General features: G+C 58.4%; 6 protein-coding genes across 6 annotated transcripts; all 6 read right to left on the bottom strand.

The window, feature by feature from the left end:
- Nucleotides 1–807: 807 nt before the first annotated feature.
- JKF63_05075 (uncharacterized protein) lies at nt 808–1,416 on the bottom strand (the record flags this gene model as incomplete). The annotated part of the gene is made up of 1 exon (XM_067901044.1): nt 808–1,416. One exon carries the CDS (start codon nt 1,414–1,416, stop codon nt 808–810), a length of 609 nt encoding a protein of 202 aa, XP_067757407.1.
- A 1,247-nt stretch (nt 1,417–2,663) lies between these two features.
- On the bottom strand, nt 2,664–3,017 carry JKF63_05074 (uncharacterized protein; the record flags this gene model as incomplete). The annotated part of the gene is made up of 1 exon (XM_067901043.1): nt 2,664–3,017. The coding sequence occupies one exon, from the start codon at nt 3,015–3,017 to the stop codon at nt 2,664–2,666; it is 354 nt and encodes a 117-aa protein (XP_067757406.1).
- A 900-nt stretch (nt 3,018–3,917) lies between these two features.
- Nucleotides 3,918–6,392, bottom strand: JKF63_05073 (uncharacterized protein; the record flags this gene model as incomplete). The annotated part of the gene is made up of 1 exon (XM_067901042.1): nt 3,918–6,392. The coding sequence occupies one exon, from the start codon at nt 6,390–6,392 to the stop codon at nt 3,918–3,920; it is 2,475 nt and encodes an 824-aa protein (XP_067757405.1).
- Nucleotides 6,393–7,744: 1,352 nt separating this feature from the next.
- On the bottom strand, nt 7,745–11,542 carry JKF63_05072 (uncharacterized protein; the record flags this gene model as incomplete). Its single annotated transcript, XM_067901041.1, has 1 exon — nt 7,745–11,542. The coding sequence occupies one exon, from the start codon at nt 11,540–11,542 to the stop codon at nt 7,745–7,747; it is 3,798 nt and encodes a 1,265-aa protein (XP_067757404.1).
- Nucleotides 11,543–12,767: 1,225 nt separating this feature from the next.
- JKF63_05071 (uncharacterized protein) lies at nt 12,768–15,347 on the bottom strand (the record flags this gene model as incomplete). Its single annotated transcript, XM_067901040.1, has 1 exon — nt 12,768–15,347. One exon carries the CDS (start codon nt 15,345–15,347, stop codon nt 12,768–12,770), a length of 2,580 nt encoding a protein of 859 aa, XP_067757403.1.
- A 6,594-nt stretch (nt 15,348–21,941) lies between these two features.
- JKF63_05070 (uncharacterized protein) lies at nt 21,942–23,975 on the bottom strand (the record flags this gene model as incomplete). Its single annotated transcript, XM_067901039.1, has 1 exon — nt 21,942–23,975. One exon carries the CDS (start codon nt 23,973–23,975, stop codon nt 21,942–21,944), a length of 2,034 nt encoding a protein of 677 aa, XP_067757402.1.
- Nucleotides 23,976–24,588: the final 613 nt, after the last annotated feature.

Genomic DNA, 24,588 nt, shown 5'->3' with positions numbered 1-24,588 from the left:
CCCCCCTCGTGCAGGGTGAAGCAGCGCTGGACATGCGTTACATCAATAGCTAACCCAGTCACTTGATCACGGCATATGCCTCGCCCTCTGTTCACCAAAGCGCCTTACAGGACGCCTGACAGTCATTCCCAGTATGCAAGTCCACCATCGTCATGCATACTTCGGGGGTTGGCGTACACCCTTTTCTTAGACACACACATACACACGAGTGAGCGAGTAGTGGGGACCAAGTGAGATGTGCTCCAGTCACACTGACACACGGCTCATCCAGTGAGTGATGCACACTGGCCGGCCGGCCGCATGCCACTCCCGGCCCAAGGCTATTGACGACCTGATCAACGATACCGGTAGCGCTAGATCGACTTGACTTCACTGTGCCGTAGACGGCTAACCCTGTCATTGAAGCACATGTTGCTTGGAAAGAACAGAGGAGAAAAGGAGCTGCTTGAGCCTCCCTAGGGAACGGGACTCCCCCTCTCCCCCCCCCAGCTCGATGCTCCTCATTCTGGGGGGGGGGGGGGAGAGGGGGAGAGGGGTAAACATGAAGGATACGGGAGGCGCTCACCCCACCGCGTGAGATGCGGCTGTGGAGAATAGCCTGGAAGAAAAATGAGTTTCAAAACGAGTGAAGTCAAAAAAAAAAAGGAGGAGCTAAAATTTTCGAAACGGTGCAGAACAGAGCCTTTTTTTTGGAGGAGGGAGGGCAGCCCCTATCCACCACACCTCCACCCAACCGCGAGCTTCTTTTTGTTCTCCCCCTCCTCCTCCTCCTCCTCCTATTGAATAGGTGGGTGGGTGAACCCTCTCTCAAAGATTCTTCTTCGAATTCGACTCCGCGGTGACGGCGGGGGTATTGGTTGCAGTGGCGCGCACCTTGTTCATCCACGCATCCCGCGCTTTTCTGAGGGGAAGTAGCTGCGTAAGGCCTCCTAGAAACGTGCAGCACATGTAACACGCTGTCACGGGCACGGACGCGTTGCTGGAGCGGCATATGCGGAAGGACACACCGAGCTCGTAGAAGTGAATGAGCCAAGCGATGGTGCACGCCACCCGAACTCCGGGAAGGCCACCGAAGACAAGGAGGCCCAGCCGGAACATGAGCCCCATAATACTCTCTTCGAAAAAAAGAAAGGCGTTGAAGGGAATGGGCTCGGTTGAATTACGGCCAGCGGCCATGTCGCGGTGCATGGCGGCATCACGCACGTAGTCGGGCAACACGAGATGCTCACCACTAGCATCCACCTCAACACCAACGGCGAGATATGTGAAGAGCATCACTAATATGACAGTGGGCAAAAAAAAAATGGTAGGGCGAGTGTAGGGGAAGCGGTTCGTCTTTGAAGCCAACTGGATGGTCTCCGCCGTAACGGAGGCGGGTGCGCCACAGGTCGTGGCTTTTTTCGATCCGTAGCCCATTTTGAGGAAGCGCCCGTGTGTGTGTGTGTGTGTGTGTGTGTGTGTGTGTGTGTGTGTGTGGAGGAAAACAGTAAAGATTAACTAAAAGTGCGGGCAAGTGATTGTGAGTGTGTCAAAAGGTGAAAGCGCTTCGACAGTGGATAGATGTGTGTACGTATATATATATATGTGCGTGCGTGTGTGTGTGTGTGTGTGCGTCTATATTGTATAATAGCATCCAGAATGGTTGGTCTGGGCCACAGCAGAGGTGAAAATGTGTTCTTGAGAAAAAAAATACCCGAACTGCAGAAACCCAAACAAGACAACAAAGTGGGAGGAGGGGAAAAAGTGTGACGTAGTGATCCAAGTGGCACTGCGATGTACGGAGGGTAGACAAAGAGGGGGGAGGGGGCACGTGACTTGACGTGACGTGACGGAAGCGCTTCCAAGTACTGGGACACATACGAAAAGCCGGGGGGACGACCCACCGCCTCCTCTCGTGGGTCAACCTCGGGATGACTCTGCACATCTGCCAGATGTGTGTGTGTGTGTGCCTTGTGTCGTATCTGTCGCTGTTGGACTCGCCCTACCTCCCTCCCCCCACCCCTTGCACGGAATAGCTTGAGGGGTGGGGGAGGGGGAGGAAGATGCGTTTTTTATTGTGCACCCAAGCCCCCCCCACGTGCGGTGGTGCTACATACTTGTCAGCCCGTTGTGAGTGCACGTGAGCGTACCTGCGTGTTGAGCACGTACAGGTAAGCCCGCGAGAACACTATCACACCAAGCCGCGTGTCACACACGCGCACATAAAAAGGAAGCAGCAGCGAGAAGCTCAAAGTGCCACCGGCTGCCGTCTCGTCACAGCAGTGGGGGTCAGTAAGCACCGTACGTTGCACACACAAAAAAGGGGGGCTGCCCCCCTTTTCCTCCCTCGCCATCCGAATGCGGCGCAGGATGCCTCGTGCCACCTCGGAGAATGTTTATGTCCAAGTGTGCCATTTTGAGGAAAACAAAAATGGTGGAGAGTGGTGAGGCGCGCTCAACACCAAGTAAGAGAGAGCATACGCGTTGGACGGCGCTCGAGTGTGTGTGTGTGCGTGTGGGGGAGGGGGGAGGGGGGGGAGGGCCTGCGGATGGGAGCAGAGAAAGCAAAGGGAAAGCTGGACGAAAACTCGGCAAGAATGGCACACACCCATTTCTTCTTCAAGTGATATGGCAGAACCTCTTCCCCTCACTCCCCTCCACTGCCCCATGGCCTCCCTTCCGGTCTAGCTGACGGACACGGTCGAGGTCACATGATCTACTGCAGCACCGCTTGAGTGGTCCTCCGTTGAGACAAGAGCACGCAGCCATCTTAGTGTATTAGGTACACCACCCTTCGCATCGACAATGACAAAGAACACGGTGGCCACGAGAAAAACTCCGGCTCGCAGAACTGTCGCCTCAAAATCTCGCTTGCGCTCATAACGGCTGTTGGCAGTATTGTACACGATGCGCAACTGACCCCCGACGTTGTAGACAAGATTGGCAGTGCTCTTTGTCTTATTCCACACACTGGTGACGGTGTTCACACACCATTGTGTCAAGCCGCTCATGTTTTCTTCTTTTATGCGTGTACGCATACACACACTATAGGGAGTGGGTGTTCGCTGCGGGGAGGGAGGGAGAGGGGATGGGATCGAAATGGGGTGGGGGGACAAATAAAGTTGAACATATACGGCCAGACACCTTTCTTGCCTTTCTTGCCTTCCCCGCCCTCCTCCACCCTCCTCCGCCCCAGAATAGAAGGGGAGGGGAGAACCGGAGCCAAGGATACTGAAGGCGAAAACATCGAGTGCTGGCTGCGCAGTCTCTTGAACACATGTTGTTCAAGAGGAGTGACTGCGGAGCCCCCCCCCACCCCCTTGTCAACGCACCCACACACAGTGGTGCACACAGCGCGGGTGATTACTCCCGCTGGTATCATTATCGCACTGAGCTCGTCGAAAATGTATTCGGGCATGTTCTCCTCATCCGACCCATCGCACTGGCACATCCCAGAGAGTGTGTGTGTGTGTGTGTGTGTGTGTGTGTGTGTGTAGCAGGGGAAAAATACGTGGGAGGCCTCGTCTCCTCTGCTGTTGCTGTTGTTGTTGGTCTCGCGCCTTTTCTGCACTCAGCGTGATGATCAACAAAAAGTCGGTACCCATAAAGAAAAGGGTTATCAGAAGTGCTACGAGAAGGCGCAGCACATGTACGTCCATGTACGCATGAAGAGGGGGAGGGAGGGGGGGGGGGGCACAACACCCCAGGAGTTCGTCCCTCCTTCCCTCTTTTACGGAAAAAGGGGGGAAGAGAAGGAGAACTGCACAACAAAGCACACACACACAGAGAGAGAGAGAAACTCGTGTAGTAGCACAGGGGCCGTCAGCGAACGTATATTGTGGGGTTCGAAGAAAAAAATATATGAGCGCATGTAAAGAAGGCCCCACAACCATGTAGGCCTGCCAGTGTCCATTTTGGGGGGTGACTATACTGATGTCCTAAGCCCCCCGCCGTGGACGATACAGCGCCATCATGATCCAGCTGCCCAGAATAAGCACTGCGGAGATGCCGGCAAGCACGCCGACATTCGACCACCGCCGCGAAGGGTTGAAGCCAAGGAATTCGGCATATTCGGTGCCGGTGTAGCACGACGTGGCCTGGACAGCGGCGAGGGTGTCAGACATGACCCAAGTGCACGCCACAGAGGTGCACGCCGGTGGGCGCGTGCTGACGTTCTCCAGACCTGCAATTGCCACACCATTCTGGCGCATTATGAGCGACGGCGTCGCGGTCGTCACCGCTGCGGCGTCGTCCCCGCAACCAAAAGACTTGCCAATGAACTGGGTCAAGATGCAGGACTCATAGGCAAGGCGGACCACGGATACAAACGAGAGGGCCTCTACCGCCTTCGGCAACGTGGAGAGGTTTAGCACCAAGCCAGCCAATATAACGTTGAGTGTGTAGCCAGTAAAGACGACAAAGCGGCTGACGTGGTCGGAGAGCAGCCAGGAACATAGAAACCAAATGCCGAAGTGGCTGCAGAACGAGGTCACGGCGAGGATCACAGAGAGCTCGAAGATGCTGCGGTACTCGCGCCACGGCTCTCCAAAGTTTGACAGCACAAAGACGACCAGGGCAACGAAGGAGGCGAGGCCAAAACGCCACAGGGCGGCAGTGACGACATGGAATACGAGATACGTCCAGGCGCCGTAGTAGCCGCTAGTGGAGCATCGCTGGAAGGCTGCGTACTCGCGCCGCAGCGCGTCGAGCGAGAGCACTGCCTGCAGTGCCACGCAGCTGACAAGAAAAAAGATGATGCCAACACGATTTTGCATGCCCTCTTGGTTGCCCTGACGTCCGTAGAGCGCGGCGAGCACCGCAGTCAGTGCCAACCCGCAGACCAACGAAAATATCTTCCAGAAGAGGTTTTGCCGGAGCCCGAGAAGGCCGAAGCGTAGCAGGTGCAGTAGCTGCACAAAACTACATGGTGGATGATGGGATGCCTCTGGGAGTTCGACAAGCCCCATTGCACAAGCCTCCATATACGCTGTCACGCTGGTGCGCAGGCGAAGCTGGTGATGTGCGTAGAGCTGGCTGAGCACTGTAGTTTGGGGCTCTTCCCCGTCCACGTCAATGGACGGGCCCGATGACGCCGAATCAGGCAGTGTCCTCGCCGCTGCGGATGAGCACAATGCCGGCGCACCTGAGGGACCCTCGGTGCCGATGCCGGAGCTCAACCCCGGCACCGCAGACGCTGATGTGACGCCCTCAGCGCCCTCGCCGTCGTCCGGGTAAGCCGTCGCTCTCGCGGCAAGGCGATACAGGCCATGCACAATCTGCTCACCGAGACGCTGCAGCCGAATAGAGGCATCGACGGCATCGTAGGAGTCAGCAGGCGCTGACCTGAGGTGGTTGTGATACGGTGAGGAAGACGTTGCAGTGGCGGCGACAGTGTTGGAGCTGTCGCCCTCGTCAGTCCTGCCCGTAGCGCCGTCTGCGCTTGCTGCCATTACCGACCGCATTACAAACACGGGCAACTTTACTGCTAGCATATCCTGCACCGATCCAACAAACACGCAATTGCTGCGCTCGAGTAGCACGACATCGTGAACGTACTGCAGTAAGGTCCAACGTGGCTGCACCATCGACAAGACGACGATGCGCTGAGCCTCAACGGGGATTGCAGATTCATTAGGGGTTGTGGCAGCGGCAGCGGCGGCGGTGACAGTATTGGGTGATGCGTCCAGCGGCATTGATGAGCTCGACTTTGAGCCGGGGTTCAGGCGGCTGTGGTGCGGCGTGTATAACGAGACATCACTAGCGGCGCAGGTCGTGGCGGCCATGGCTCTCATAACCTCACGCATGACCCTGCGGGCCTCCGCATCCGCGGCAGACGGTGCCGCCAGCTTCGACAAGATCGTCAAATACTGCTGTGACTCGTGCGTGGCCAGCCCTTCGAGGGGCTCGTCGAGGAGAAGCACCGAGGGATTGAGGAGTAACTCCTTTCCCACTGCGACGCGGCGTCGCACGTAAAGAGAGCAGTCCCTCATCTTGGATGCCTCGTATGGCCCGAGTAACAGCTGTTGGAGAACCTCGTCAACCGAATATGCTTGAGCCGAATCGGCAACGCGCAGCGCACTGGCATACTGCAGGTTTTCGCGCACGGTGAGCTCTGCGAGGAGACCACTCGACTCCCCAGGGGCGCCCCTCCCGCTGGCCCCTAGAAAGCACATCTGCGCCTGACACGTCGATGCGGAGACGGGTATGCCATTCAGAACCGTATTGCCCGCCGTGCTCTCGACACGCCCTGCCATCACTTGGAGCAGGGCAGACGCGCTGTGCGTGCCGCAGCAATTCACGATCGCCGTGACACGGCCACCTCGGAAGAGACAAGACACGTCCTCAATGCCATCACGCTGATGACGCTGCACGCTGACGCCGTCGCAACAGAGCGTCAAAGTCGCTGTGGACATCGCCCCTCCAAATGAGTCCTGCGTACATCCGGTGTTGTGCCGATGGCTGTGATGCGTGTGCGACCGCATCAAGGCATTGCTCTCATCACTGGCAGCGTGAAGGGTGTCATCGGTGTTGTTACCAGTCTGTTCGGCGGCACTGCTCGTCACCGAGTCGCGCAGTGATTGAGGTGTACGGTGCCAACGGTCATGCGGCGCTGCTGGCGACACACCGCCTCCGCAGCTGCGACTGTCTGCCATGAAAAACGCGCAAAGCGGCTCAAGTGTGCTCACGCCTCCGCTCTCCGTTCCCTGAGATCTCACACCACGTCGATTGATGTCTCAGCAAGAATCATGAACTTGGCAGTGGAAACAATTATAGATATATATATCGCTGCTTCCCTGGGTGTACTCCCTTCCACCCGTCTCTTTCCTGAAAGAGAGAAGCTTTGCTACGACACACGACCCCTGTGGTGTGCGAGAGCGCGCGCGCGTGTGTGTGAGCCTCCTCCCACAACTGGGGGCCACACCAGTCTCCCCTCCCTCCCTCTCTCCCCTTTGTTTTGGAGAGTGGGTGAGACTGGCGTTGATACTGACGCTAGATGGCGAATAAATATATATATATATGTATATATATATTCAGTAAGTGAGAGATGTACCACACTCCTCAATATTCGCACGCAAAACCCTGGCTCTTGGAGAGGGGGGAGTCGGCGAGAGAAGGGCGTACGGGGTCAAACAAGGTCGAGGGACAAGGCCCAGAGAAAGGAGGGGGCATCATGATAGGCGAGCCGTACCTTGAAGCACGTGTGGTTGTCATGTCAGAGTGGAGAAACAGTCAGGGGGGGGATATCACCCGCAACCACAAACCCTGAAGAAGGGGGAAGAGTGTGTGTGTGTGTGTGTGTGTGTGTGTGTGTGTGTGTGTGTGTGTGTGTGTGTGTGCACTGGAGCGTTACGACATGGGCAACGAGAAAAAAAATTGCTGAAGTCGATCTTCACCCCCACCTCGATCATCTACGGCGGGAGACAAAGGCAGGCGCAAACGAAGAGACGAACCGACAGACAAATCTCCTAAAACGCGGCGGGGGGGGGGAGTGAGGCAACTGCACAGATGCGAGCACGGGACACACACACACACCCGTCACACGCCGGCAATGGTCAGCAGTCCGAACACTCCCTTCTTTCGATCTGTGGCCGGGGTATGCCGACTCAAGACACAGTGTGACACCCGCGCCCCCCCCTCCTCTAGATGGAAACACACAGAACCTCCGCCTCCAGGCGACTCGCACACGGACCCTTACCGCCGCCTTCCCCCCCCCCTTCACTATCACCCACCACCACCAACCACCACCACCAACCACCACGCCGTGTTACAAGAGAGCCTCCTTTTGCAGCAGCTTCATGTAACTTGTAAATACCTTCTCCAGATCATTACTGGGGGCAGCAGACGTTATCATGACCGCCAGAGCAGAGCGTAGCGCATCGTGCAGTGTGCCCTGCTCCTTGTACTGTCGGAAATTCTCGGTTGATGTCGCTGTCTCGAGGGCCTTGCACAGCGAGCCGACAACGATCGGTGTCAAGTCTGTGACGCTGTAGGTCCCGCTCAGGCAGTGGCCCGGGATGCGGCCGAGGGCTCCAGCAGCCTGAGTGCGCACCTTGAAGATGTGGTCACGCACCACAGCGGTGCAGAGCGCCTCCACCGCCTCCACAGCGTATTTTGGCTCGGCCTCGAAAACCTCCTGCCGAGCGAGTCCCATGCCGAGAGCGCACGCCGCGTTCCAGCGATGCTTTGCCTCGCGTGGCGCTGCGTAGCGCACAGCAGCCGCACTGGTGCTGTTTTCTTCACAAGTGCTGGGGCTGCCGCGCGTGTCGGCGCGCAGACACTCCAGCAACACGCGCAGGAATCCCTCCGCGACGCCCTCCTCAAACCCCTCCACCTCACTAATCAGCTCGTCAAGCGTAAGCACCTGAAGGAGATGGTTCATCATGCGGATGCCGTGGCCCTGCACGCCGCTCTCCGTGTCGGTTACAGCCGCGTGCATTGCGGTGGCGCACAGCGTCGCGATGTAACCTGGCGAGTCACGTACGACTGTACAGGATCCCTCTGGGAGCCGCGCGGTGACGTTGGAGAGCGCGAAGGCCGCCTTGGTACGCACGACGGGGTTCGGATCCATCGTGAGGGAGTGCACAGCGCTGTCGATGGTGACGCACGCAAAGTCGTCTAACGCAGTGTATTGCCAAAGCCAAACGCCTAATGTCGTAAGGGCCTCCCCACGCACACGCGGTTGCGGATTGGCTACGGAGGACCGCACATACGCCACGAATTCCTCGCATAAGCTGCGGTCCGTCACAGTGGACACATAGTCGTTGCCGATCTGCGCAATACACCGAAGCGTCACGGTACGCACATCATCGCCGCATCGACGCAGACGCATCGTGGGCCGCAGCAACTCCTCGTGGATGCGCCTCTTGTGCTCCAGTGTGGCTCGGCCCGATAGATCCCCTGACCGTTGTGCTGGGTCGCTGGCGTTGTCGTCGAAGGCCCTCCACACGTAGCCCATGTAGTGTAACCACGTGCGCAGGCATTCCGCGAAGGCGTCCAACAAGGCTGCTGGCAAGTCGCTTCGCTGCGGCAACGGTGGAACAGTGCCAGCTCCCGGACCAGTGTTGCGCATCTCCCCGTACATGAACGGCAAAAGGCCCGGCTCCTCTGCTGTATTGCCTTCAGCCCCAGCAGCGAACTTTGTAGAAAGTAACGGCGTACCGGAAGGGCGCTGCTGGTGTGAAGTGGCGTCGCCCTCTGGCGATACAGCAGGAGAGGCACCCGCAATCGCAGCAGTGACTGCAGCGTTCTCAGCAGCCTCCCATTCTGTGAGCATCGACACCACCCTCACCGAGGGGATCATCAGCGCGTCAAACTCACTCTGCACCAGACGCGGATAGAGCCGAGAAAGGGGAACCATACAGTGCCACACCTCGACACGGGTGTCGGCATGACTCAGCAATGCCGAGAGGAGACTTGACGCAGCAGCAGCAGCAGCAGCACAGTCGCCTCCTGTGACCTCGACTCTGCTGTCCTTGCTGTGACTCGGCTCTCCAGCTTTTGTCCCAGCGGCTCCTAAGGGCTTCGGTTCCGCACCGCGCACCGAGTCGTTCCTCAGTATGCTAGAAACGAGCACCGTCGCCGGTACGAACGCGCAAACCTCATCGTGGGCAAGGAGGAAGTGCATCACAGGGAGCTGCAGCGTCTGCAAGACGATCGCGTGTGAGCGAGGGCATCGATGATACGGCGTGACCGTCACGACAGTTGCATATGCATTGAGGATTGGCAACGCAGTCGCCCACAACGGAGTCAACGCCACAGTGTCGGAAGCGGCACCCTGTGCCTGCTCGTGTTCCTGAATGAGCCCCCAGCATAGGCCTTCGTGCAGTGAAGCCAGCATGGTGCCACACTGAGCCGCGAGAGAGAGGAAAGCCGTTTGGCGGCCCTGCTGTGGCTCCTCGGCGTACTGCAGCGTCGGCCGAAGCCTGTGCAGAAGCGCTGTCAGCGCGGCCGCAGCACCGCATCGAAGCGAAATGCAGCGCGGATCCCCGCGGAGGAGAGGCTGCAGAAGAGGATGCCGCGCTGCTGCAGCGGCTGGGCCGCACACGTCCACCTGCGGGAAGAGCACAGGCAGGAAGACGGTGGCGTTGAACGTGACGCCAGCAAAGCGCGCAAGGACAGCGGCTAGGGTCCATAGCGCCCTCGTCTGCAGCTCCACCGTTGTGGCATCGGCCTCGTCAGTCACATCCTCTGTGGGCGGTTGCGCTGGCCCTCCTTTGGGGCCTCGGGCAGCAACAAGGGCGATGTTATGGCTCAGGCGACTCCCCTTGTCGGTGCTGTGGGCATGCGACGAAGGTGAGAGTGGCGGCGACGACGACACAGGCGATTGGCGGTGAGATCCTTGCATGAACACCACGGCATCGACGGCAAGACGGAAGAGGCGCTCCGCCAACTGCTCATCGGAGATGATGCTCGGCGCCCCGGCTGTCGACGACGCGGAAGACATGCGGCTACCCAACCAGTCGTGCGCGGACATGGGGTCCGCACTGCCGCTGCCGCTTCTTGCAGCACAGCCTTGACGCCCACCAGCCACCGAGGCGCTGCCCGGACGTCCAGCACGAACGCCACGAAAGCCGAATGGAGTGCTGCCGCCGCCACCAACCAGAGTGTGAACGAGGCCCCCACCAGACGGAGTTGCCAGACCGCTCGTCCCGCGTGAGCGACTTCCCGTCGCCAGCCGAGCATCCTCGGTGGTGGACAAGCAGTACCATAGCACCAAATCCATCATCTGCAGGACACGCTGCGCAGAGGGGCGGCCCGGTGGCGGTGCTGTCGTGCTCCTGTCAACAATGGGCTGTGGCATAGACCGTGGGGGATTCCCTGCCGCTACAGAGCCGCGCACAGGTGACGTTGGCGGCATGGAATCGTATTGGCTCGTTTGTCCAGCAGGTGAACTGTAATGGCGTGGAGGTAGTGGAGCCCGAGGCTGCGGTGATGAGCAGCATCGCTCGCTCTCATTGCTCGTGCGCCACTGGGCCCACATGTCGTTTAGCTGCGTCGCACACTCTAGCACAAGAGAGAGGGGTGGAACAGGCAACGTCCCTGAGGCTACAGCGCGGACATCTAGGTCCTTGGGGGTCAGGTTATGGATGCTTGGGGGCGGGGCGATGGTGGCCTCTACGAATGGAGATGGTGGCGGACTCTTGCCAACCCGCTCTTTGGGGGGGGCGGTGGAGGCGTACGACGGAGGCGGCCGGGCGAAAGTTGATGGTCCAGCACCGGGTACAGACGAGGGTGAGGTGAAGTCAGATAAACCGTGTGCACTGGTGCGCGACTCTTGCTCACCAACAACAGCGCTGGACGCTGCACTGTGGTCGTCGCTCATGTGGAAAGCACGCGCCACAGCAGCGATGCGGCTGGCCGCGGACGGCCGCAGGAGTTCCTGAAGCGATTGGAGACTCTCAACCGGGTGGTAGGCGAGCAACGTGTCTCCGCCGCCTGTCGCTGTAGCGGCGGGACCGGCCGGCGTAGAAGGTGTGGTCTCACCAGCACCAGCCCCACCGGGCCGGTTGCTCGATTTGCCATTTCGATCGCGGTTACGCGATGGTGCCTTGGGGGTGCTCATGGGTACGAACGCTGTCAACTAGGGGCAAAAACGACGCAGTAGTAGCATACACCTCCAAGGGAGCGTGTGGGGGAGTCGGGGAGGAGGGGGAGGGGGAGGGGAAGGGGGAAGGGGGAGGGGAAGGGGCGATGCAGTGGCTGGGCGTGGTCGCGGTGGCGGATAGCCAAAGACAAAGATAAGAGGAGGGTCAAAATTTGGGGGAGAGAAATAAGATGTGACGAAAACGACGACAACGACGACGACGACGGCGAACAACATGAAGCGCGCAAGAGGCGGAAGAAGAACAAAACACGCAGCCCTTCCGCTCGAGTGTGTTGGTGCTCTGGTATTGAGGAGGGGGAGAGGGAGAGGATGAGGGCGGCGTACAAGCCGCCAGGAGTCGGTGAACGAGGGGGATCGGGGCGCGTTTTTTTTTTCACCCTGAGGCAGAAACCTCATTAAATCACCCGTAAATTGTGTTGGAGCGTCTACGTGGAGCAGAGATGGGGGGTAGCCGAGTAGAGGGCCCATCCAGATGACGAGTGTAAGTTACAGGGAGGACCCGACCAGTGTGAGAAGGCAAGAATTGTGCACATACATGGACACTTAGACATATAGACGCATGTTCACCTCATCGTAATATTGATCATCAATGCGACTGGCCGACAGCAAACATCAAAGGAGCGATGGGCTATGAATTTGGCGCCACAACCAGACCCCCTCGCCTGTGCTCACCTGCGCAAACAACACCAGCCACCACCGTCGCCCGCTCGCATCTCGCCACTGTGAGTTCTCATTGCTGAATCACCGTTCAGGCGCGACTCAAACAGAGCGCACAGGCACAAGCACAAACCCCTTCGCCTGTCGCTCTCACGTACAAAAGCTAGAAAAGAGGGAACCCCTCCCTAGAACCACTCTCAGTGTCTGGCAGGGATATGAGAGGGAGAAGAGGCTGTGACGGAAGGGGGGGGGGGGAAGAGAGTGGAGATGTATATGCTCCGCATCTACGCCGCCGCCCCCCCCCTCCCGCTTTCCTCCTCGCCCACCCGTCCCGTCTTGTGTAGACGCGAACACAAAAAAGAAGAGTACACAAGATAGCGTGTGCTAGTGAGATCGAGAGACCATGGTAGCGCAGCTGTCCTTTCTCGTCAATTCGCTGCGCATACACGCGCACGCAGAGGCAAGCGCATCTCCCCCAGCCCCCTCCACCTCCTCTTGTTCTCTCATCCCCCCTCCCTCCCCTCCCTCAGTCCAGCCGCGCCGCACCGAGCCCACCTTTTTTCCGCAGTTTCATCGGCCCGCTAGGCGCACTCGTATTTGCGCTGTCTGCGCGGTGACTGCCGGCAAGAGGCGCGGCTTTGCCCATGCCGGCAGCCACCGCAGGACGGCTGTTGCTGGTTGAACTTGACAATCCGGTGGGGCTCCACGCGGTCGTATGCGGCTGTGGTAACGGCGAAGAGGCGAACCTCATGGCAGATGATGGAGGCGCAGGAGCATTGCCGGCAGAAAAAGGTGGATGAATAGGCACTACGTCCGCGCCAGTAGAAGCGGAAGCCGTCGGTACGGACGAAGACGACGCGGCAGTCTTGGTAAGCGATGGACTCACACGAGAAGCGCTAAGCTTGCCCTCGCCGCTGTCGATGTCACCCCAGCCATCATCCTCACCCGCTGCACCCGCGTCGTCGTCGTCGTCGCTCCAGCCACTGCCACCACCCGCGAGGGATGCAGCCGCGGCCACAGGTGTAGTCAGCACAGACACTGCCGGAAGCGAACGCGGCGGAGAACCAACACGTGACGGCACGGGCGTTGAGTCGGTATCGACATGCTGCACAGCAGGCCCCGTAGAAGACGAGACGAAAGGTGTCGTGAAGCCCCCAAGCAAACCCCACACAACTGATGCGGCTCCCGCAGGCGCGGCAGCAGGGGCAGTAGAGTTTGCTGGCGAAGCGACTGTGCTCCCGTTGGCACAGGCAGGGCTTCCCGCAGCGGCAGCCGACTGCTGCGCGGAAAGCCTCTGGTGATCCTTTTCTAGCCTGGATATGGAAGCCTTCAAGAGTGACAACGCAGCCGTTCGGCTCTCCGCCGCTGTCGGATCGATCGCCAGTGGAGATGTAGCTGGCAGCACCAACTCGGCAATCTGTTTACCTGAGAAACACTCGAGCACGCCGTGCAGTGACCGGAGGGCCGCCACACGGGAAGGCTCGAACGCGTCCCGCAGCATCGGACGACAGTACGTGAGCATCACCACCGCACGCTGTGAAGGGGGTGTTATGTGCCCCGAAATCAGGTGAAGGGCTATGGTCGCATTGGCGCGCATCGCCCCGTCGGGGTCGCGCTGCAGCTGCGCTAGCGCCTTGGGTACCTGCTCGGAGAGGATGTTCTCCGACAGGTGCGGGGCGAGGTGTACCAGTGCCCGCGCACTGTACTCTCGCACGCTGGGCGCTGAGTGTGAAAACCCTTTGACATAGAGGGGCCAGATAACGTTGTTCAGCTCTGGGGATGACAGCTTCGCGCCGTACACCTCGGCCCCCACTAGCAGCCTGTAGCGCAATAGCACATCAGTGGACCTGTACAGCTGTATAAGCACGGGCGTGACATACGTATCAAAGTCCTCGCCCGCTGCAGTGCGCTCTGCGATCTTCAGCACGGGGTCTACCACGGGCCCAATGGACACCACCCCTACGACATTGGAGCCGCCGCGGGACTTCGCAGCCGTGCGGACGAGCTCACCCAGCCGTGGTAGGACAAAACAAAGGCACGCCCGAAGTGGGAACACCTTCAGCTGCTCCGTCAGCGACTCGACTAGTCGCACCTGTTCCGACAGGTCCATCAGCAGCAGCTCCGACAAGGCCTTCATGCACTGCACAAACGAGTTGTCCTTCACGAACACGCAGCTCTCTATGAAAGATGCAACAGATGTGCGTGTGCGCGGGTTTGGCGCTGTGAGGCGACCGCAGCACTGTTGTAGAGACTTGGGCAGACTCTGCCGGCACATAGAGGGTAGCTCCGCTGCGCTAAGGCTGTGAGCCAGCGCATTAAGCTTTCCGTTGATCGCCTCCTCGGCCCTTACCCCCATCGTCTCGTACAGCAGGCAAGCGAGGCCCCATGCGTCTACAGCCACTACGGGATCACCACCGCCGGCGTCACCTCCACCGCTGCTCCCCAGTTCCGGTGGACAACGGTACCCGACCACCATTCGAGCGCGTCGCGCAGATTCAAAAAGGCAGCCGGGGTCGCCGGCCTCCACCTCATCCGCCGAGGAGACCAACTCCAGCCCGAACAGTCGCCAGAACCCGGACGCGGCGGACACAAAGATCGACCCGCAATTCACGTTGCCGTGCACCAGCCTGTTCGACTGCAGCGCTGCAAGCGCGCCGCACACCGTGTCCAGGCCGTACGCCACAGAGGCGATGTACTCCTCCTTCGTCTGTCCATAGTAGCGCCGCCGCAACTCGGGGCTCTCCAGTACATCCTTAAGCGCTACACACGGCTCTGTGGCGATGTAAACCGTGTCGCCGTACTCGACCGCGCCGTGGCACTTGAGAAACCCCGGAATCATGAGACTTTTGGAGCGACGCATTGCGTTTTGGGCGAGCCGCTTCACCAGCTCTCGGCTGCCGCTGGTGCCTGTCGTGGCCACCGAGGAGACAGCACAGGTGAAGATGGACACTCGCACCTGGGCATCGCCGCTCTGCGTTCCGGACCGCACTGTCCAGCACATCTGCGGCGATGTGTACACGGTACGACCCGGGTCATTGGCGACAGGGGTGAAGGGAAACCCCGGGATGCTGTCAGAAAAACCGATGGCCTTGAGGAGGAATGCCATCCCGCACTCAACGAAACAAAAGAGGGGGGGGTATCGTTTGAGTGGATGAGCGCGGCAAATGTATCCGTGTTGTGTGTATATAATCGTATGATTGATGTGCAGGTCCCTGCGTGCAGTAGAATGTAGAAGGACAAGACAACAACAAAAATGGGGGAGGAGGTGGGCAAAAGAGGAAGGGGCCAACAACTATTTGAGCGAGTGTAGGCTACATACACCAACGCCCTGCTGCCGGATACGATCGCGCCGTGTCGTGAGTTTTTGTGAGTGTATGTGTGTGCGTGTGTCTTCCGTTCGTCTTGCCTCGACACACACACACACACACACACATACACACGGGCCTATGCTTCTGCCTTACGCTGCCCCCGTCTGCACGTCTCCCCCTTCTGTCCCTTTTATGCCTGCTGTTTTTTTTTTTGTACTCACTTGAGAGCCCTTATAAACAAAAAAAAATGCCCCTCACACGTTTGTCGTACGCGTCTCCGCTGCTGCTGCCGTCTGATAGAGTGACACAACGCGTACGTAACGATTCAAAGAGGGGGAATCTCATACAGTCGTTGCACGTCAGCGGGGGGTACGTGAGTGCGTGATAAAAGCAGAATATCCCCGCAGGTGATACGTCCATCAAGGGGAACGCATAGAATGTTTGCTAACAGAATGCAGGTGTGCCGCGATGCACCAAGGGGGGGGGGGGAGGAGGGAAGAGTAAAGACGAGAAGAGGTGAAAAAAGTGGGACTGAGACGCTGGGGCGTGGGGGAGGGGCAACTCATCCTCTCGCCCCCTACCATCTCCGTTCTCTGAAGATACGAGAGGGAAGGAAGGACACTTGTGTGCACCACAGAGTGACGTTGCTCTCGCCTCAACCACTTAGTGGAAGACACACACACACACACAGAATGCCGACATACAGGGCCAGAGTCATAAGCCGCTCATCGAAGCTAGTGCAGGCATCCCCTGGTGTGTGTGTGTGTGTGTGAAAGGGAAGGGGGGGTGGTAAGGAAGGGGGAGGAGGAGGGGGTGAGTGGGGGTGAGTGGGGCTGCTGAGGGGGAAACGATATAGCGCAGTTGAAAAGACGGTGACAGGGAAAAGGGGCGGCAAGGGAGCGGGGACTGAACGGAAAATATATTTTTTGAAGAGGAGTAGTGTGTGTATATATGTGTGTATATATGTGTGTATATATGTGTATATATGTGTATATATGTGTATATATGTGTGTATGCTAGGAGTAAAAATAACTCACGTGGGGGAGAGGGGCCGCGCGAGCGCAAACACACAGAGGGGGAAAAAAAAGCAACGCTACGTAAATCCAAGTGAAGCGGGTGAGGGGGGGGGGGCACAGCGCGAACAGACCCCGCCACCCCAGACACACACACACACACAATCAAAGACTGGGTTGGGGTGAGTCAGTCAGTCAGTGGGGATTGAGCGGGTTGAAGCGGGGCGGACTACGGGGGGACTCTTTGCAGTGGAGGGAGGAGGAGGCCGCACGGGGACTGATCGATTGACAGCGCAGAGGCAAACTACTCGACGCTCCGCTTGGTACTGTGGCACATGGGATGTCGAGGTGCTCTGTTCTAGAAAACGTTGTGGGTGACCAACACAAGCGAATGCAGTAAGGCACGCAGCTGCTTGCCTCCCCCGCCCCCCGCAAAGATGTAAAGCTGTGTCTGCTTATCCGTCCCTCTACTACCTAAGCCATCGGCACTTGTCCTTTTTTGTGATAAGGACGAGGCCAATCCGCCATGACAGCGCACTGCGGGTCAGCGACGGAGACGGAGAAAGACGCTCATGCTCGCATCAACTAGACGTAGGGTTGCGTAGTCCTTCACGGCCGAAAAGATGCAGCGGTGGCCGTTACAGTTGTTGTCTCAATCGCACCTGCCAAGACGTGCGAGGGCTTGCGGAGCACAGGGGCGCGCGTGCGAAGACAGTGCGCTGGGGATAGACAAGCCTGTCGACTGTCCTCCTGCAGAACCCGATTGCGTCTTCAGACCCAGCGAAGACGCATCGAGGCACTTGGGTGGCTGCGGCAGATGAAAGCCATGTACAGGCTCTGTTAAAAGATGGGAGTGGTGCAACCTGTGGTCAGTGGCGTTGTCAGCTACTTCCAGGGGGGTGTGCCGCGGAGGACAAAACCCAGTGAAGGTAGTAGAAGCCTTGGTCCATGCCAAGGAGGACGGAAGACCACCGCCGCTCCGATTGCAGCGAGCGGCGGTGGTGCCACTGAAAAAAAAAGGCAGTGGTGGGAAATCCCCCCCCCGACAATTCATCTCTCGTTTTCCCCCTTTGCCCACTTACAACACACGGCCCACCTTTGCGGCAACATCACCGCCGCAACCTCCGCCGTCGCCAAAGAGCTGCGTTGCGGGTTAAATGACAGTCAACGGTGCCCGTCGCCCCCATCCATGGCACGGCCACCCGGACGAACAGCGACACAAGTGTTGCTGTTGACCGCAGCGAGAGGAATACCAGCACCCATCCTCACCAGTGTTCTGTAATATTGAGTCGTCGCGCAGCGTCGCGGCACACCGGTGGCTGCTGAGAAAAAACTCTAATCAGTCGTCATGCCTCACCCCTCCCCTCCCCTCCCCTTCCCCTGCCTACGTGACGCGTCGGTCAAGAGTGCAAACGGCTCTATCTCAAAGGCGGCGGCCGGGCTGCCACTTAGCCATGCCCCGCAGACAACTCGGATAGACCCCTGGAAAAGGCGCGGCCCTCGACAGTGTGTAAGGCGTGAAACCCACAACGGCCGCGGCCCTACACGGTGTCTGCAGCGGCAGTGGAAGCCACGGTGCCACGCCTCTGGTTACGTGGAGAGCAAAACTCAGCAGAGTAGAGCGGAAGGGTGCGGGGAGGGACGTACAGTCATGGCCCCCACCCCGCCCCTTTATTGACTTAATCCTCACTACACGTGGTGGAGCAAAAAAAAAAAGGGCAACTCTCCACTGCGTCATCACGGCCCCCCCCCTTCATCAGCGTCGATGCTCCTGGCGATGTTAACAACAAGAAAGGTGATATGTTTCGGTGTGCTTGTCGTCGCAAGCTGCTCCATCGATGGTGCAGCTGGTCTGTTGATGGCGGCGGCGGCGGCGGCGGCAATTGAAGGAAACCTTTGTGATTCCCGCCTGCGATATTGGCGTTGCTGCGTTGTCCGCTGAGTCCCCTGGAGTTGGATGGTGGGGCCTTGTCAACCCCCCTCTTCCCTCCCCCACTCCATCCTCGTGGGCGTGGGTGTGTGAAGAGGAAGGAGGAGGAGGGATTACAAAGGGAGGGGCATTATCGGGGCGATAGGACCCCCATTGTCCTCGCCGCATCGCTCACGAGCAACTCCACATTGTTGTTGGGGGAGGTGGCAGTCGGGGGTGTACTGCGTAACTGCCTTTTGGGTGTGTCGGACGTCGCTGGCCCCCCTCGTGAGTTCACCCACTCAAATAGGCTTGCCTTCGGTGACGGCGGCAGCAACACTAGTGGTATGATTGGCGCCGTCTCCTCGGGGCTAGACGTCAGCGAGATGCTCTCGAGATGTGACGGTGACCGCACTGTCAAAGTGGTCACGGCCGCCTCTTCAGTCGGGTGCGTGCTTAGCAACTTGCGACGATATCGAACAAGAGCAACGCCCGACCTCTCTGCCCTTGCAGCGGCAGCTTGACACACCGCGTTGAGTGAGTCACCAGTCTCCGTGAGATGAAGCGTTGTCGTGCGTGCTGGCCTCTCTGACTCAAGCAAGGTAAAGAGCACGTCGGTGGTGCCCGTAGGTGACGGTGGCGCTGCATCGATGGCGGTGACCACAGCTGCAACAGCTGATGCACTCATGTTATCCGCTGGTGGGGACAAGGTGGAGTGCCCGAAGTCCGATGGAGCTTGCAGGGCTACGCTGTGGCGTAAAGATTCCAACACCAAGGATGGTGGAGTGCGTGGTCGCACCGCAAAGGTATCACTGTCGAGGTATGTCATAGATGACGAAGTCGTAGAGCACGCAGAGTCGGCGGAGGACCAGGTGTCGCTGCCATCGTCCACCGAAGCCGCCCTGAGGTCTTCGCACGGCGCAGAGAAAGATGTCTCCCTTGGCAGAACCGGGAATGAGTTGCTCAAAATGATGCGGGGCTGCGATGGTCCGATGGTTCTCGGCACCGTGGGTGGACAGCAGCCTACGGGGGCCCTCAAGGATGACCAAGACGACTCCGGCAAGAGTGCGGGCAGTGCGAAGTGCGACATGTCGTCGGTCCGACGCACCGCGACATTGGTGCGCTGGCGGCACTCGTCAAAGCGAGTGGACGGCGCAAATGTGACAACCGAACTTCCGCCAACGCGCGGCGTCGGGTGTCTCCGCCAGTTTGGGGGTCGCGTGCCCGGCGTGGAGAGTGAGATGCACGAGTTGCTCCGAAAAGTAGAGAGACGCGCAGTAGTAACCGGCGGCAGCCGTGTCGACTGCTGTGCTGGAGGACCAGACACACAGCGGCACCCCGACTCAGCCACATTTGTGGTCACCACGGCGACTACGGCATCCACCACCGACAGAGCCGGCGGCTGGACATCATCGCGTTTGTCGTCACACATGACTTCTCCTCCAGAGAGTCCGCAAAAAGGGAAGTAACGACGACGTTTTTGCCCCCCCCCCCTCCCCTCCCTCAAACAAACAAGCGCACTGTGAACCCGCTACACCTCACTATTGTCTCCCTGGCGGAACAGAGCAGTTTGCTGTATACCCACAGCACACGCGCACACGTTGCCCCCCTTCTCTCCCTCTCCCGAGGGTAGGAAGGGGGAGAGGAAGGGGGGGAGGAAGGGGGGGAGGAAGGGGGAGAGGAAGGGGGGGAGGAAGGGGGGGAGGACTAACACCAAGCAACAGATAAGCACAATGCGAAAACGCGCAGGGGTCAACAGATCTCTTGGAATCACGAGGGAGACAGAGATATTAAATCGAAGGGTAACGAAAACAGAAGGACTGAGTGGAGGGCGGGGGGGAGGGGGGGGGGGGCGCTGCTGCCGCTACTACTGCTGGTGATGCTACTTTTTGATAGGAAGAAAAATCACAGAGGGGGACAGCTAATTTGAAAAAAAAAAGAAAGGAAAGAAAAGGGAGCGGAGGAGGGGTTGAGCAAGGCAACGCAAGAAAACACCAGGTGGGCGGAGGCAAAGGAATCTCCACTCAGTCCAATTATCAAAGCACCACCACCACCATCAGCACCCCTCCTAATCCCTGGACACACACACACACACTCTTCACCACCACCACCACCACCACCCCACTAATAAAACAAGGGAAAGGGGAGTACCTCAAATATAATAAAAAAAAACAAAAAAAGACACGGTTGGAATTAAACCGAAGATCTTTTTTTTGTTTTTTTTAATGTTATAAAATAAGAAGTAAAACAGTGGAGAACAGCAGCAGCAGCAGCAGCGGTGGTGGTGGCGATGATGATGATGATGTACAACGATGCGGATCAACACACACCTGGCTTATCCCACACACACACACACACACACAAGTTAAAGCGAAAAGTCAAATGATACTGAACAAGTGTGTATGGGCAACACAAAGTGGCCGTGGGGAGGGCTGACGAGGGAAATGGGAGATTGGGAGGGAAGGGGAGGGGAAGGGTGAGGGTGAGGAGTAAAGTAAGTGATAGACGATGTTCACGAGCGTGGGACAGCGCGAACAAAAGGAAAATGCCCCCTGAAATATATATATATATATATGAGTCGTAGCGCGACGCAAAGAAAGAAGGTGGGGGGCTAGACGGAGCTGTCCGTGTGTGTCCCTGTACAATCAAACACACACAAACACCGGGGGCACTCACCGGTGTGGGACTCACTTGAGTATGTCCCGGGGGGTATTCTAGAAAGGCGTCTCGCTGTGTATTCGTCTCTACACTTGACTGCACCTAAAGCGTCCTGTACCAAACTGCAAGAGTTGGAAGGTGTGCACGAGCACCATGCATCGTATGACGTGTGTGGGTGTGGGTGTGTGTGTGGGTGGGTGGGTGGGTGTGGGTGTGGGTGTGGGTGGGTGGGTGTGGATGTCGGGAGACAATGAATTGAGGACTCGTCGGCCAACGACCCTTAAATAAACAATTAACGAAACCAAGCCGCTCTTTTCTGCTCGTGTATGCTTCAAAGGTGTACTGCACTTGACATTGTGTACGTGAGAAGGAGGGAGGTGGGATCAGAGATGGAAATGGGGAGAAGGGGGCAAGAGACATAGAGACGAGAGGAGCCATGGAGAGGGGGAGAGGGGGGGGGGGCGAGTGCCGAAGGCGCGATGACACGTCTACGATTTGCTCTTTCATCACCTCTCCCCCCCCCCTATTCTTTTTTTCAAGCACACTGTCTCCACAAAAGGTGGGGCACGTATATCAGGGCGTCCTGACAGAGATGCAGGAGGGAGGCAGTGTGTCTGTGCTTATTGAACGGTCGAAAAGAAAAATGTCTGTGGTCCGTCAAGCATATCATGCGGCTGCCAGCGGACCCCCCACCAGCAGAGCATCGACGTACCTCTGCCAAGATAAATGAAGCCTATGCGTACTCCCCTCGTGTCCTCCTGTCTGCAGATACTTTCGTATCCCGCACGCAGGCGCAAGCGCGACATCATGCTCTACTGCCGAGCTGTGGCCTTTGACCGCAATGTACCACAGGAGCACATCTGTCGATCTCTGTAGCAAAGGCTGCCGCACGACGGACATCGCCAGTCCCCCTTCGACCAGGAAGAAAGCATGTCCGACCGGATGCCATCCAAAGCTGGCAGCCCGCAGCTTGCACAAAGGGTATTGGTGCACGGATTGAGCATGTGGCACGCACAGCGCCAAGAGTTTGCCTCCGGTAGTACGTGGTGATGCCACGGGGCACCGCAGTGGCGACAGAGGGCATCCCCGTGGTGCATCCACAACCGACGACCGCGCCTTGCGGTGCCCGGGGGGGCGTCGGTCGAAGGCGGTGACGAGGTACTCTCCGCGACCACTTGATAAGAAGCATTGTTCACGCCGCAACAGCTGTCGCACATCCAGTTCGTGCAAGACCGAAAGTCCCACGTCGGGCGAGTCGCAGCAGAAAGGGGGGCAGCCCCGGTGCCGTCTGCAGGCAACGGCGCGCTCCCCCCCTTTCCAGCGCTCAGCAGTAGCGCACGCAACTTCTCGGGGCACTCCAAGAAACGCGGTAAACGACAACGAAGGCAGCTGTACGCCGCCGCTGTGTTCACCACACCGCAGGCGCACCACCACGCCGCTGCAGCGCTCACAGCAACCACGGGACCGCCGTGAAGAGGGCTGCAACACTGCAAACATGTGATCTGCGTCGAATTGGGGGTATAGCAGTTTTCAGGGCCGAAGACGCGTGCAGGAAAAGCTGAAGGTGCAGCTAGGGAAGCGCTTGGTGTGGTGATATGGGCACTCCCAGTAGTGCCAGAGGATGAAGAAGGGAATAGACCCAGCGCCATGTGACGGCCAGGCCATCGTGCCGCATCTTTCTCCGCTTCACCGCCAAACACCAGTGCGTTCGACAAAACACGCAGGGCATCGCATGTCGGACAGCCCACAGTGATGGCAAACCGCTCGCGTGCACAGTTTCGACATACCGCCATCTGGAGCGAATTGATCTCCTTGCAAGCCCCGCAGCGCCAGCGCGTCGTGCGGTTGCGGGTGACGACGACATGACCGATGGGGCACGACTCAACTTCGACTGCGACCGTCATGCGCACCGAAGACCCCCTCTCTGCATTCCTATCCGTGCCAGTACCAGGGCCTCCAGAACATGCTGCCCCGCAGCAGCGGCAGTTGACGGTAGCGCGCACGTTTCTCTCTCCACAGCACGTGCATTGCCAGAGGTCGGACCGAAGACGCCAAGAGGCTATGTACGACCAGGTGTGGGCGTCGTGGCGTAGGGTGCGGCACGCAGGGCAGATGGTGCGAGGAAATGGGGCGAGACCGTTTAAGGAGTGCGTGGCACTGCCAGTGTTGTCGATACCGCCTGCATGCACAATCGACCAACATTCTGTGCACACCCAACCGCCACCGCGCAGCGCCGCCTGGGCCTCCGCCGTCTCCTCCACTGTCTTTAGCTGTTGTATGGTGTTGAGAGTAACGAGAGAGAGCTTCGGTACCGACCCAGCTGTGGAGACGTGCTGGGGCGACGCCCCATTGGGTAGAGCGGTGGCGACTGCCAACGGGGCCGTCGCACCACCCTCTCCGCTAACGCCATCCGTGTCAGAATTGGATGAGAGCAAAGTGGTGCACGAAGCAAGGCGGATGTTGTGGCCGCCGTGTGCCACAACGGCATTGAACTCGAAGGCGTCGACTGGCCACGGCGGCAGCTGATCAGCCACTTGTGCGCATGCGGAGGATACACTTTTCGATGTAGTGGAGGAGGATAAGCCGTTATAAGCATGATTGCCGCCGTCCGAATGAGACTCAGTGACCTTGCGCTGCTGCAAAGGCGGAACAGCAGTACGAGATCGCTGGAACGGGGCCATACCACGCGGTAGTTGTACCACAGCCCCCAAACCACTCGTGTTACGCTGCAGCGCTGTTGAGTGCAACGTGCGGCGTGCATTCTGCAGTGCCTTCAGAGTTGACGCACTTGGTGAGGCAGATGCCTGACAGAGGTCAAGCCAATGACGAGGGCCGCGCCGCCGCATGGCGACCTCTACACGAAACGCAGCGTGGATTCCAGTGCGCCTAGACTGGACTCATGGGGGGCACACAGAGTGGAAGAGACGTGAGAGTTACGAAGGGATGTATCAAGAAAAAAAGGAGAAAACGGAAAGCGAATGTGTCGCCCCCTACACCTGGTCCCCCCCCCTTTCCCCCTCCCTTATGTTTGTACGTTTGCTCTCCTTTACGTGTGTGTGTGCGTGTGTGTGTGTGTGTGTGTGTGTGTGTCACAACAAATAAATCCTTCTAGAGAACACGAGGCACAGCAGGTGAAAAAAAAAAAATTTCAAGGGCGTGAGGAAATATCAAGAAGAGGAACATAGAGGGGGGAGGGAGGGGGAGAGACACGTGTGCAAGCAGCTGGTGTAGGACAAAGCGTCCCCTCGAGGAGAGAAAGAGAGAGCAAGGCTACCAAAGTCGGGCACCGCTGCCAGACAGGCGAGCGATGCATGAGAGCATATATTGCCTGTCTTTACTTCGATGGAAACATCGCAGTAGAGCGAAGAGTAAGAGAACAAAGGGGAAAGGCGAGGGGGGTCAAAGAAAAAGAGGGAGGAGATGGTGAACAGTGAGAGAGAAGACATCCAAAGTCGCAGG

Source organism: Porcisia hertigi, chromosome 21, assembly GCF_017918235.1.
Source record: "Porcisia hertigi strain C119 chromosome 21, whole genome shotgun sequence".
In the NCBI taxonomy this organism is placed as follows: Eukaryota; Euglenozoa; class Kinetoplastea; order Trypanosomatida; family Trypanosomatidae; genus Porcisia; species Porcisia hertigi.
Note: the sequence above shows the minus strand (reverse complement) of the source record. Positions and strands in the feature narration are given on the sequence as shown.